Source organism: Brachycentrus maculatus, unplaced genomic scaffold (assembly GCF_059751285.1).
Source record: "Brachycentrus maculatus isolate JH-2025_06_01 unplaced genomic scaffold, ASM5975128v1 h1tg000172l, whole genome shotgun sequence".
Taxonomy (NCBI): Eukaryota; Metazoa; Arthropoda; class Insecta; order Trichoptera; family Brachycentridae; genus Brachycentrus; species Brachycentrus maculatus.
The window spans coordinates 1,111,379-1,124,559 of NW_028280925.1; the positions used below are offsets into that span (position 1 = coordinate 1,111,379).

A 13,181-nucleotide genomic window follows, 5' to 3' on the forward strand; every position below is an offset into this window, starting at 1 on the left:
CAAATATCACACCGGATAGAATTTCCTTTATTATGTATTTTAAAAAAATATATATATTTCTTAAAAATGGTTTACACTCATCATCAATTATTTTACAAAAGTTATGATTTTTTATGAGGTTATTAATATAATAAACAACAAATACGATATTTCGACTCGAGTGAAGTGTGTTCTTACGCTACTTGTCGAACTATTCAGCGCTTACCTGTTGAGTTGAGCATAGACGAGACACGTTTTCAGCACAATGCGGCGCGAAATATCAGAGGTATCAGTTGTCAGCTGGTCGTGGTTGATGGCAGTCGAGGAATCTATTGCTGTATTGTAATAGTCAAATGAAATAAACCAACATAGGGTCATTATTTATATTGAAAATATATAAAATAATATTATTTAACAGGTAAAAGTATAACAAAACTATACGGAAAAAATGTGCATTTGAATGAGCCACTATACTGCAATCTCTTTCCATTTCGCGGTGTTAAATAACTGACTTACATCATGCTGTTTTATGTCGAAGAATTATTCGGTAATATTTAAAAGTTTAGTGCTGTGATAAATATATTTTTGGTATTTATATTATTGAAAATGAAAGCTTCGGAGAGTGTTTGTGAAAAGAATTATGAAATCGGGAAGAAAATTGACTACAGGAAGGCCTCCCTCCAGAAGGTCGCCATTATCCTGGGCCTCGTTTGTTTGGTGTCTGTGATTGTTTACTTTACTCCTATGCCAGGTAAATACTTTATTTTTATTTTTAAATCTTTATATTTTCAATTATGGCAATTTTAAACCCAATTTTTAACATTTTGAGTGTATCCAAATACTTGTTCGCAAACCTGGAAAACAATATCTCCAATTATAGGAGTTATTTTTCAAATATTTTTTTTGACATCTCGACATCGATGAAGAAAAATATGGAAGTCTGGTTATTTACCTGGCTTACGGCCATCATAGGCTGGTTTAAGTGATCACTTTACACACGTGTAACATACAATCGTGTGGTTGTCAATCATGGATAGAATTGGTGAATGTTACACATGTGTAAAGTGATCACTTAAACCAGCCTATGACGGTCGTAAGCCCCGTAAATGCCCATACTTCCATATTCTTCTGCACCTATTTTTCAGACTAGTTTGGAAAGCGATAGAAATAAAGGAATATGAGAGGACAGATATTTATGATTGTATTTTTTAAATTTGAAATAAATGCATTTTTAAATGTTAAAATGAAATCATTAAAAAGAATAATATTTTATAACATGTGTTCGATATATCGCTCACTCCTTTCAAGAACGTCATAAATAAAAAATTGTCAATTTTCAGTAGTGCATGATTTCGGAATGCCCAGAAAATGTACTATATCCCAGCAAAAGCGTCATATTTTTAATTTAACAATTACTTGCTTTAGGGCAGAAAGTGTTGTTTTTGCATTTTGAAGAAAAGGTATTGTTTAAGTATTTTTTAAGTATCCTAAATATTTTTTAATTGGAGAAAAAACCTTCAGGTTTTACCTAAAAAGATCTGTTGCACAGTAAAAAGTTCAATAAGTGACTTGATATTTATTTGAAATATATCGTATTATATTTTTAAACTTTAAAAACGTCCTCCTGAAAAATCAAATTTTTTTATTTATGACGTTCTTGAAAGGAGTGAGCGATATGTCAATATCTTCCAGTGACCGTTGCTGCTATTCCATTTTTTTTTACTCACTAATTTTCCTCTATTTCCTTTTTCACAAGGCATTAATGTTCATTACACTGATTTTTTCTGTACTTCATCTGTATCCTTTAAAATATGTTCCACTCTAAATTCTAATAATTTGAAACCATATGCCATGCCCTATGGACCATTAGATGCAGTTAGTGATGGAAGAAGAAAGAAAGTATTCAATAAATAATTACATATTCAAAATATTTTCACAAAAATCACAGTTAATATCATTATTTGTGTTATTTTTAAAGAGTCTTCAGCGTACTGTAGGTACTGTGTGAAAAAAAAGCAAGCATTGGTTGAATGGCTTCGAACCACTTCATCAGATTCAAAGTCCACCGCATTACCTCAGTACTATGACCCTAATTTTCTCTCTTTTCATGTTCTAAATTAAAATGAATACCACTACAAACCATTAAAATAAATATATGTAGTATGTATATGGCAAGTACGTTTGTAAACCAGCAAAATTAAGTTGGAAAAAACAATACAAGATAAAAAAGTGCTTACGTACTCATAAAAGTAATTATTAACCTTCTTCACACGCTTTATTTATTTGAGTATTTTCAAGTAATAAAATGTAGTTCTCAAAATAAAATAGTTTTATTGTTAAGAGAATTGTAATACATTTCCACATATTATACGTGTAGTACCATATAAAACAAAAAATATATGCTAGACCAAGTAATTAATTGTATTGTATTTTCAGTAAATATATACTACTTTGGAGAAATATAATAGGCTTTCCTCATCCTTCAACACCCTAATTCAAATGTAATTTTTATATACGGTGTTTAATAATAATGTTGAATACATGAAAACACGCGTTGCATAAGATTTAAAAAGAAAAATATTGTGGAATTGAACAAGTAAATGTATATTTATGTATAAATAAAAATATTTAGGTAAATTTGTTTGACATCTTAACTTTAAAAAAAAATAAACAAAAAACTAACAAACCATCATGCCGCTTCCCGCAGGGATAGGAAGAGAGAAAAGAACACCACACCAATCCGTCTTTGGAAATCTTCACCTCTTCCACATTCATGCATCTCCTTACACCTTCCGATCCCTGACCTGTTCGCCTCCGTAGTGAAATGATCAAGCTCGCCTGCCGTTTTGGAGGTCCCGGGTCCGATTCCAAGGGGGGGGGGGTCAAATAAATGTAAGTGATTTTTTCACTGTAATATTTATTCAATATAACGGAGGGCTGATCACCTTTCCTTCATGTATCAAGATAACACTGCGTTGATATGATGCAGTGCCCTAAGCACCGTAGGGTGGATAAGGGTTTTGAAGAAGGCCTGACCACTTTCTAAGTATTTGAAATATTTGACCATGTCAAGTTTTCGTCGGTCTTCCTTTGTTTCTATTACCAACCTTGTATACCTTACCCTCAATTTTTTTCAACTATTCTTTCTTCACTCACCCGATTTATATGCCCAAACCATTGCAACACACCTTTCGTAATTTTATCGATGGTACTTATCTTAGCCTTGCATTCTTTCTTTATATCTCCATTCCAACGTCATTCATGAAACGTTTTTTCGCACTTTCGTCTAAGAGTCATACATTTCAACTGTATTCAGTCGACTTTTATTCTTCTTTTGTCTACGCCACACATTAGAGTTGGAACCAGGACTCCACTGTGTGCTGCCAGTGTAGCTTTCGCTAATAGGGTTTTATTTGCTATAACTAAATTTACTGCATCATTTACTTTGATCCCAGCATTCACTTTCCTTCCTATATCATTATAAATCTTAAATCTATTTAAAAGTAATTAACCGATTACTTTAATTTTGGCACAACGTTGGATTTGAATACGCGACAGTTTTTATTGTTGCATTTTTTCCTTATTTAACCAGACCGAGCTACCGCAACTTGTAGCCGGGTATAGCTAGTTAGTAATGAAAAACGTTTTTAATTGACGATCCCACGAAATAATATATTTTATTATGAAAGATAATAAATCATTCTCATCTTTTGTGTTGTTAGTATCAAATTAAAATTTACACATATAAATACATAAATATATTAATAAATAATATATAATTACACTGCCTTCCGCTTTCAAGCGTGCAAGCAAAGTGAAAAAAATGATCTCGGTGTTAAAATATGTACAATGTACATGTTATACACACTCGCTTCACATGTGTACGATTCCAAAAGTTTCCAAATTATGATATCACCTCCGAGCTATATTTACCGAGCAATTATGTAGGTTTAGTAATCGTCATTGTTATTAATTTACACGTATGTACAGTGCATCAGCACAAAATACCAATTATAGCTACACATTTAGACCGCTTCATTAAATGAAACAGTTGAAGATCAATTATTTTCCAAAGTGTTGCACATATAAAAAAAAATATTTATTAAATATAAACACACATACATTTATATATATATATATATACATATATATATATATATATATATATATATATATATATATATATATATATATATATATATATATATATATATATACATACATATATTTATATATAAATATGTATATATATATATATATATATATATATATATATATATATATATATATATATATATATATATTATATATTTATATACATATATATATATATATATATATATATATACATACACTCATTAAAAAAATCATAAAAAAAAATTCACAGACCCACCATGTCACCTTATATGTCTTGTCAAGTTTTTTTTTTATTATTTTGCATTTAAATAAAATCTATTTAAATATTTGTTATATAAATAGTGCCATGGCTCTTCGGAGTTTCCTGGGTTGAGGCTTCCGTAGTACGTAATATGACATTTATGTGAATGAATAATAATCATGTAGGAACTTAAATTATACATTAATAACGTAGTTTATACACAGCGCAGATAAAACATAAATAATTATGCACTCTGATGATTCTTAATAGATAGTATAAAACACTCCGGGGCTACCATTTTAATGGAAATATAACGCGTTAGTATGTATTAAAAAAAAAAATGGAATAACCCGCAAAGCCTCTACTTTTAGAGGCTTGCGGGAAGGATTCTACAAGTAGAATTGTAAGGATAGGTAAAAGTGAAAATTTCATTCATACCCTTATCCGCACCCCAATAGTGCATAGGGCTCTGCATCATTTAAACGCAGTGTTATCTTAATCGCTAATACATGAAGGAAAGGTGATCAGCCCTGAAGTTCAAGCCCTGATTCAGCAACTGAAGTGTAAAATGGAAAGTGAAAAATACATTTCAAAAACCCTGACCAATTGAATATTTTCAATTGAGACGTTTCTTCAATTATTTTGCAATTGGCGGGAATCGAACCTACCTAATATACCTATCTAACCACTTTAGTTGTATTCTATAAAAAATATGAATAAAATTTTCAACTTTAACATCCTGACAATATAAAACACCAACTTGTTTCCAAAATGTCAAAGCGGTTAGATATAACAGTCCCAGGCGGTGATTCCAAATGGGAGTTAACGCGTTAACTATGTAGTGTAGATAATATCGTTGTCATGGTAACATTAACTTTAATACAATACAAATAGACAAAAGCTATCAAATTGGTAAAGTTAGAAAAAAAGTCTAGAGGTAAAGTTAAAATTATCTACACTACACTAACGCCATCTATCCATCTATCTAATTAATGCGTTGTCTATGCATTGTAATTAACCAACAAGGATGGAATTTCAATAAAAAAGTTCTTTTGTATCTATGTAGTGATTACTTCATGGTAGTTTTCAAGTCAGGATGCTGTTTTGTTTATTTTTTTAAGTGATAAAATAATCGAAAAACTTGTCTCTGATAAAACGTGAAAAAATATGCATACGAACAAACACATATTTAAAAATTGAAACAAACATAAACAATGTGTCGGGTTGTAGTCCCGTGGTTAGTGTCGCGGACTCTTAAGTCAGAGTTTCTCAGTTCGAACCAACTCTACCACAATTTGATACCTTTTTCTAATAATGAGCCGCTTAGGCTCACAAAAATATTATGAAATTTAAATATTTGTGTAAATAATAAAAACAGAAATATTTCTATTTTTCTTAAAAAAAAAAAAATAATTAGAATTTAAATAAATATACGCACAAAAGAAATCACACATATTATTGAATTAATAAATCATTTAAGTTTAATATAAATGTTAATATACATGTAATATTATGGAAATAGGGTTTACAATTGTATTGTAGTCTTGTAAATTTTAATGATCCGCCTTCCTTCAGTAATGTAGAAATTAATGAATTCATAAATAAATTCACCTAGTTTTTATAGCCATGCTGTAAAATAGAAACTCTATCGTAAAGTTTACTTCTATCTCCAAGTTATTAGCGGTAATTTATTATCATACTCCAGTGCATTTGATTCATATATATATGAAACATCATTATATTTCTCCTCAAACTTTTTAAAACATTATTTATTGAGCTGAATTTAGTTATTTTTGTAAATAAGAGAGAGTTTTTACTAATAATACAGCTTATTTTAATTTTATTTGAATTATTTGAGATGGAATTTTCATTGAACGATGAAAAAGGTTTATTAAACAAAAATAATGAAACACACACGTTGCGGTACTCATAGACGGATGTTTATATTTAAATATATAATTTTATTTATAGACTTGGCGTTAAATTAGTCGACTAAAAATAATCTTTTATAATATTATCAACATTTGCTTAACGCCATAAAAACGTTAATTGTATTAAATGTGTCCTGTAAATTATTACAGCACAAGTTATAACTATTCCTTAAGTGTTTAGAATTGTTTACCTATATAAGGACCGTTGGTCCATTTTATTTCAGAGGAAGACCGAGAAAAACTTGTCATGATCAGGTATGCCATATAGGTACTTGAAAGCGGTCAGGTTAGGAGTCGAAACAATCGGCGGGTATGTATGAGGAGATGCATGAACGTGGAAAAGGGCGAATAATGTTTGCATAGACATTTGGGTGGCGTTCTATTCTCTCTGCCTACACCTGCGGGGAAGCGGCGTGATAGTTAGATAGTCCATTTAATCTTCACATTCGTTTGAAAATGCCTTAACAAGGTGAAACAATTGTCACAAAATGTATTTTTTATGTGTTTTTCACAGTAAAATTCAATTGTGTAGACTCAAAAATCAGTGTTTGATTTTAACATTTAATAAATAATTTTTAAATAATTTTATTATGTTGTTACATTCAATATGCTTATTTTTAATTTTTATTATGATTCATTAAAAAAATTTAAAATGAACATGATTCCAAATAGAATTAGCATCTCGAAAGGAAACGCATTGTAAAAAAATGTTTAGCTATAATATTATTTATATATGATAATAATATTTATATAGATAGATAATATTTGTATAAAATGACAAGTGAAAGGCAAACAGTTATGACGACGTTCGAAGACTTATATTATACGGAAGATAATAAAAAGAATCCATTTTCACTCAAAGCCTTAAAAATAGGATATTTTCTATTGAAAATATCAATTTATTAAAAAAATGTGTCATTAATATTGACACTGATGGACCGATATGCCACAACTTTCCGTAATAAAATATCGAATATGAAATATATCAGTGTTAATTTTTTATTTACAAAAAATATAGAAAACTGTTGCTAAAAATATTGAATTAATCTTACCTTTTAGGCTTTAAGATTGACTATTAATTGAATTGGTTACCACAAAAGAGATTCCGGGTGAGATTATTCCGCGACAGAATTGATATTGGAAATTTAAATTACCATTTGAAAACGAATCGGTATAAATCAACAGTATCATATCATTTGATACTTAAGCAAAAAATAACCATAGAGACTAATTATTTAAAATTGATTTTATTTGTGCTTATTTTTCGATCAGTTTTGATCAGAATGGCAGCGCCATCTGCTGAACAAAAGAGCATATCACGCAATTTTAAACATTGTTCTTGGCAAACAGCGTGCTTTTTGACAGCTTCAAAAATATTGTTTACCCACAAAAACTAACTTACCATCACACCGCTTATCCGCAGTGGTAGGCAGAGAGAACAGAACGTCATTCCAATCTGTCTGTGCACACAAACTTCGCCTCTTACACATTCATCTCCTTATATATAAGAAGAAGAAAAAAAAAGTAGTTTTGGCAATCTTTAGGCGTGTAGCATGTGTAATAATATCAGTATTATACACTTTCTAGTCGCATTGTTTAAGGTGTTCATTAAATCTAACATAATCAATTGATTCGGCTGCCAAGATTGTTATCTCGACTTGAGATTGATGAAGCGAATTTGTCTTCTTCAACTATAGCCAATTTATTTGAAGAGATTGGCCATCTCGTTCACATAAAAATCATTTTAAATTCATATAGACAAATAGGTATGAATAACATTATAAATGTATCGTTGAATCTAAATATTTACATGGATGTTTTATACATGTATGATCGTATTATAATAATGAATGTGATTGAATTACTCGCATCACCAGAGTTATTACAGTATTTGCATATCAAAACTTTCGTCAGCTTGAGAACATGTATCAAAATTGATTAATGAATTAATATTATTTTTTGACATCTCATCAAAGATAAAGAAGAATATGGAAGTCTGGGCATTTACGGGGCTGATGACCGTCATAGGCTGGTTTAAGTGATCACTTTACATACGTGTAACATTCATCAATTCTACCCATTATTGACAACCACACTACTCAAATTCTTGGAAGTTCTATACATATGAACCAATTTTGAAACATCGAAAAATAATATAAAAAATACTTAATAATTAATAATTAGAGACAATCCAGATTTGTAAACAAGTATTTGGACACACTCAAAATGTTGGAAATATATTGTATATTGGAATTTGATTTTCTTTAAAACATACATTGAAAAATATCAATTTCATACTATTTCTGTGAGCCTAAGCGGCTCGTTATTAGAAATAGGTATCGAATTGTGGTAGAGTGGATTCGAACCGAGAAACTCTGACTTAAGAGTACACGACACTAACCACGGGACTATAACCCGACACTTCATTTTTAATTTAAGTTTTACTAAGTAAATACCAATATTTCTTAAAATCTATAGTGACACGTGTTTTATCACATGTTTTACCATATCGATTTTTACCACAAAGTGACTGCCGAATCAATTAATGAAATTATTTTTTTCTATACAGACACGGTATTTTAAGCAAAAAAAAAATCAATTGCCTACGTCAAATGTTACCTGGGTTTGAATAAATTACGTTACGATTTCATGTATGTTGGGCCCTAATGTTAAATATATGCTTAACACAATAGATGAAGACAATATGGATAAATATTTTGGCAATTATGATTCCATTTGTAAAATGAATTTTTTGCCAGCTGCACTCGGTTGTGAATTGTTGTGGCTCAAATGAAAAATAAAGAAAAAAGAAGTCACTTTTTATTTTTTTAAATATAATTATTCAAATACAATGTGTCAACATTACTTACTGTGAATAACGAAATTCACAATTTTATTTATATAGAAAGATAAAAACACGAATACAAATAAAATATTAAAACAAGAATATAGTATAAATAAAAACACGCGATTGCTTTTATTCTCATACACCATTGTACGATGAATTTTCCAATATATCAAAAGGGTTAAGTTGCTAATATGATAGGTTAATATGCACATGTATTCTGTCGAGCCTTTTTACAATGTACGACCAATAATAGCTGGTCACGTACATATAAGAGATCTAGGTACTAAGAGTTTTTTCTTCATAGGAATGTCTAGTGTCTTGAATTTCTACATAACTGATGTGAATATAATACATTTGGTATAAGGGGTTGGTAGTGCGTTCTCCTTGAGCCTTAAATATTATGACCTAATCAACGTACAATTATTCAAAAATATTTAATGAAATTTGCAGGTAGAGTAAAAAAAAAAAAAACTTAACATTTATATGGTGGACAGCATGTTTCTTGGCAGCTACTGTCACTTAGCATTGTCAACTATTCGGATTGTACTCTTATTTAGTAAAATTTTCAATATTTTCATTGCAAACATTGTGGAATGAAACATATTAGAAATATACGCGTTATATTCAATATTTTACATTCAACCAGGCAGCCAATAGATAGTTGAGAATAAAATACTTCGTCTTTAATTGAAATTTCACTTGGTAAATACAACCATTTTTTTAAATATTTTGTGACACGTGTTTCGATGCATTTAGCATAATTTTTAAATACAACATTTTGAGTGTGTGTAAATAAATTATCTGGTCAAATTATAAGCTTAATAATAAAAATGAAAATGGTGTTTTCTGGCGTTTCTCATGTGTGTAATTATAATCCAGGATTCGGATCTCACATACTAATATAAGAGTTTCTGCTTAATAAAAAAGCTTCTTTACATCTCACCAATAGATGTCTCTAGTGAAGTTCTAGTGATTCAAGAACAAAGTTTCTAAATTGGTTCATATATATATGTAGAACTCCCAATAATTTGAGTAGTGTGGTTGTCAATAATGGGTAGAATTGGTGAATGTTACACGTGTGTAAAGTGATCACTTAAACCAGCCTATGACGGTCGTCAGCCCCGTAAATGCCCAGACTTCCATATTCTTCTTCATCTTTGATGAGATGTCAAAAAATAATATAATTTTTAAATACTGAAAAGATGCGGAATGCATCGAAGCACGTGTCACAATAAATATTAAGTTAACGTGGAATTAGCCAAGTGAAATTGTAACTAAAATTATTTGGATATTACTAAAAAGTGACTGCAGAATCGATCAATGAAATAGAAAAACGTTGTGTATTAAAAAAAAAACAAAAGAAGCGGAATATCCATAACATATTTGGGTGGAACTATGTTATACGCATGCCTTTTGAACGGCGATGAAGAGTAGAAAATATTTAATTAATTTATGTACAAATGTACTTGTTGTATGCAAATAAGAAATCAAAAAATGACTAGGAATTTCGCATCAATAAATCACGAAGGATATAGAAGAGAAATTTTACATCACCATAAAGCTCATTTGCATAGTATTAAATTCTAACAATACAGGTAGGCCAAAATATAATTATAGTGATGTTCTCGCCCAAACCCAACCCACATATTATTTGATGAGCACTGAGTAAGTACTCTACCACCTACTCAGTGAATCACATTTTTTTATGATTATATGAGATGGTATTTCTTCTATGGAATACAGAATATTGTAACATCTTTTCTGTGATGAAGACGGAAGGAATGGAAAAATATAATATGGTAGCGAAAATATGTAATTAGACCGTAAGTAATACTTACGATGTCTGAACGTCTCTTTGCACGCAATGTTCTCAGGATAAAGATCAGAAAAAATATGATTTAATTTAATTTACCTAAACCGGAAATAAACTAAAAAAACGCATCCGATTCAAAACTTAACTATTATGACGTTATTTTACTCTTAACCAATGAATCTTTACGTTGAACCGTTTAAAATTTTTTTCATTTAATCTTGAGTGTGTCCAAATACTTATTCACAAATCTGGATTATTTTCAATAAGAATTATTTTTTACATGATTTTTTTAACATATCATCATAGATGATGAAGAGTAGGAAGTCTGGGTATTTACAGGGCTTACGACCGTCATAAGCTGGTTTAAGTGATCACTTTACACACTTGTCAATCTTTTCAAGTTTAATCAATGTATCTATAAGTTCCAAGAATGTGAATGGTGTGGTTGTCAATCATGGGTAGAATTGGTGAATGTTACAGTGTGAAAAGTGATGAATGACGGTCGTAAGCCCTATAAATGCCCAGACTTCCATATTTTTTTCATATATGTTGAGATTTCAAAAAATTAACGTTTAATATTATCTCATTAAAATAAATTAAAACTACATTTTTTAGTAACATCATTATAAAAAAGTTATAAATATTTCACACGTTTGAGCGTATCAGCAATGCGCTCAAACGTGTGAAATATTTATTGAAAATACCCTATTATATGTATCTCAGGAAAAATAATTGCCTAGGAAGGTAATTTATTGCTCAGTAGGCTATTATTTTGGTTTAAAAGGTGTGGCATTCCAATTTATATTATATATACCCAAAGGAAAAGTTTTTCCGTTTTACTCGAATGACTGAAGGAGAAAGTTTTTAAGCGGAAATCTTTGACGAAAAACTAGGAGATAAAAATTACGTTTGCGAGTATAATGTTAAAGTATATTTGTACGTTGTCAAAACATTATTTTTAATATTCGTTCTCATTTATTCGTTTGCTAGCTATCCACGGTTTGAATGAAACTTGCGGTGAAAATAAAAATAAAGATCCGAGTATAAAATATGTTTTGGAGTTTAGTAGAGACAAATTCTGCACGAAAATAAATACGAATTCTTTACATTTGGTAGTTAAAATAAAAAAATTACATTTTTATAAAATACCTATATTTGGTTTTGTATTGACATTTCTTGGTGGAACTGAATTTTATATGATTAAACAACATTTTATGTAGATTTTCCACTTTAATTTTTTTGACCTGTGATCGGGTTTCGTCGTTAACGACATCATCAGGCTGGTGGAAGGCTAGTCGAAATTCTGTGTTTTATACACAACAAGGCAGGGGTTGAAAACCTGATTTAATATACATTTTCTGATAGATTTCATTTAAATCTAACAATTTTAAGTAGTGCATTAAAACAATAATTTGAAAAAAATATAGTACGTGTTTTAAGTTGAATTTAGTATAAATTTTATTACAGAAATAGATTTTTGGAGCTATATTCAAATAATGTATGGGTCGATTCCAGATTTGGGACCGTTGTTTGACACTCTTCATCCGCACAGTTGTATAGGGAAAGAAGAAACATAGATTTTGGTCTGATGATGGAATTTGATGATTAAAAGTACCTACCTAAGAAAACAAATCGGGTTAGGTTCCGAATATTATTTTCAATGGAATTCCTTCAGAATTTTGATAAAATTTTCTTATTAAATACAATATTTTATTAAACAGTACGTAGGCACCTATCCGGACGAGAATATTAAAAATGAATAATTCCAATTCAACCAGTCTGATAATGATGAGACCCGACAGCCATCAAGTAAAAAAAGTGGAAAAAACTGTGTACTTGTTATTTTATTAAATCACTATATACCTCATTATGATTTAATAATAATCTCGATTAGTTTCAAAGCAAACAGTTTTTTCCTTAAGACTAATAAGTATTTAATACCATCTACTTAATAAAACATTTAATTTATTTGAGTGTTAAAGAGAGCTTGGTTATGAATCTCAAGTGCCTATTTTTGTATTGATTGGTATTTACAGGCAAAGGAATCAGAGATGGCCAATAATTGGGAACATTTAAATAACAGATATTTATTTTTAATTAATGTTTTATTTAGTAAATACCACTATTTCTTAAAATCTACTGACACACGTGTTTCGATGCATTCCGCATCATTTTCAAACACCGTATTTTGGTCATTGACTTCACATACATTTTGAAAATGATGCGGAATGC

The 13,181-nt window shown here is 29.8% G+C and overlaps 1 protein-coding gene across 1 annotated transcript in view; it reads left to right on the forward strand.

Moving 5' to 3' along the window:
- Window positions 1-270: 270 nt before the first annotated feature.
- Window positions 271-13,181, forward strand: part of LOC148308275 (multicopper oxidase 3-like) — a 62,062-nt gene continuing 49,151 nt past the window's right edge. The window contains exon 1 of the mRNA XM_088262019.1: window positions 271-730. Within this exon, the coding sequence (XP_088118145.1) occupies window positions 586-730 (145 nt within the window). The 5' untranslated portion in view covers window positions 271-585. The remainder of the gene's footprint in view (window positions 731-13,181) is intronic.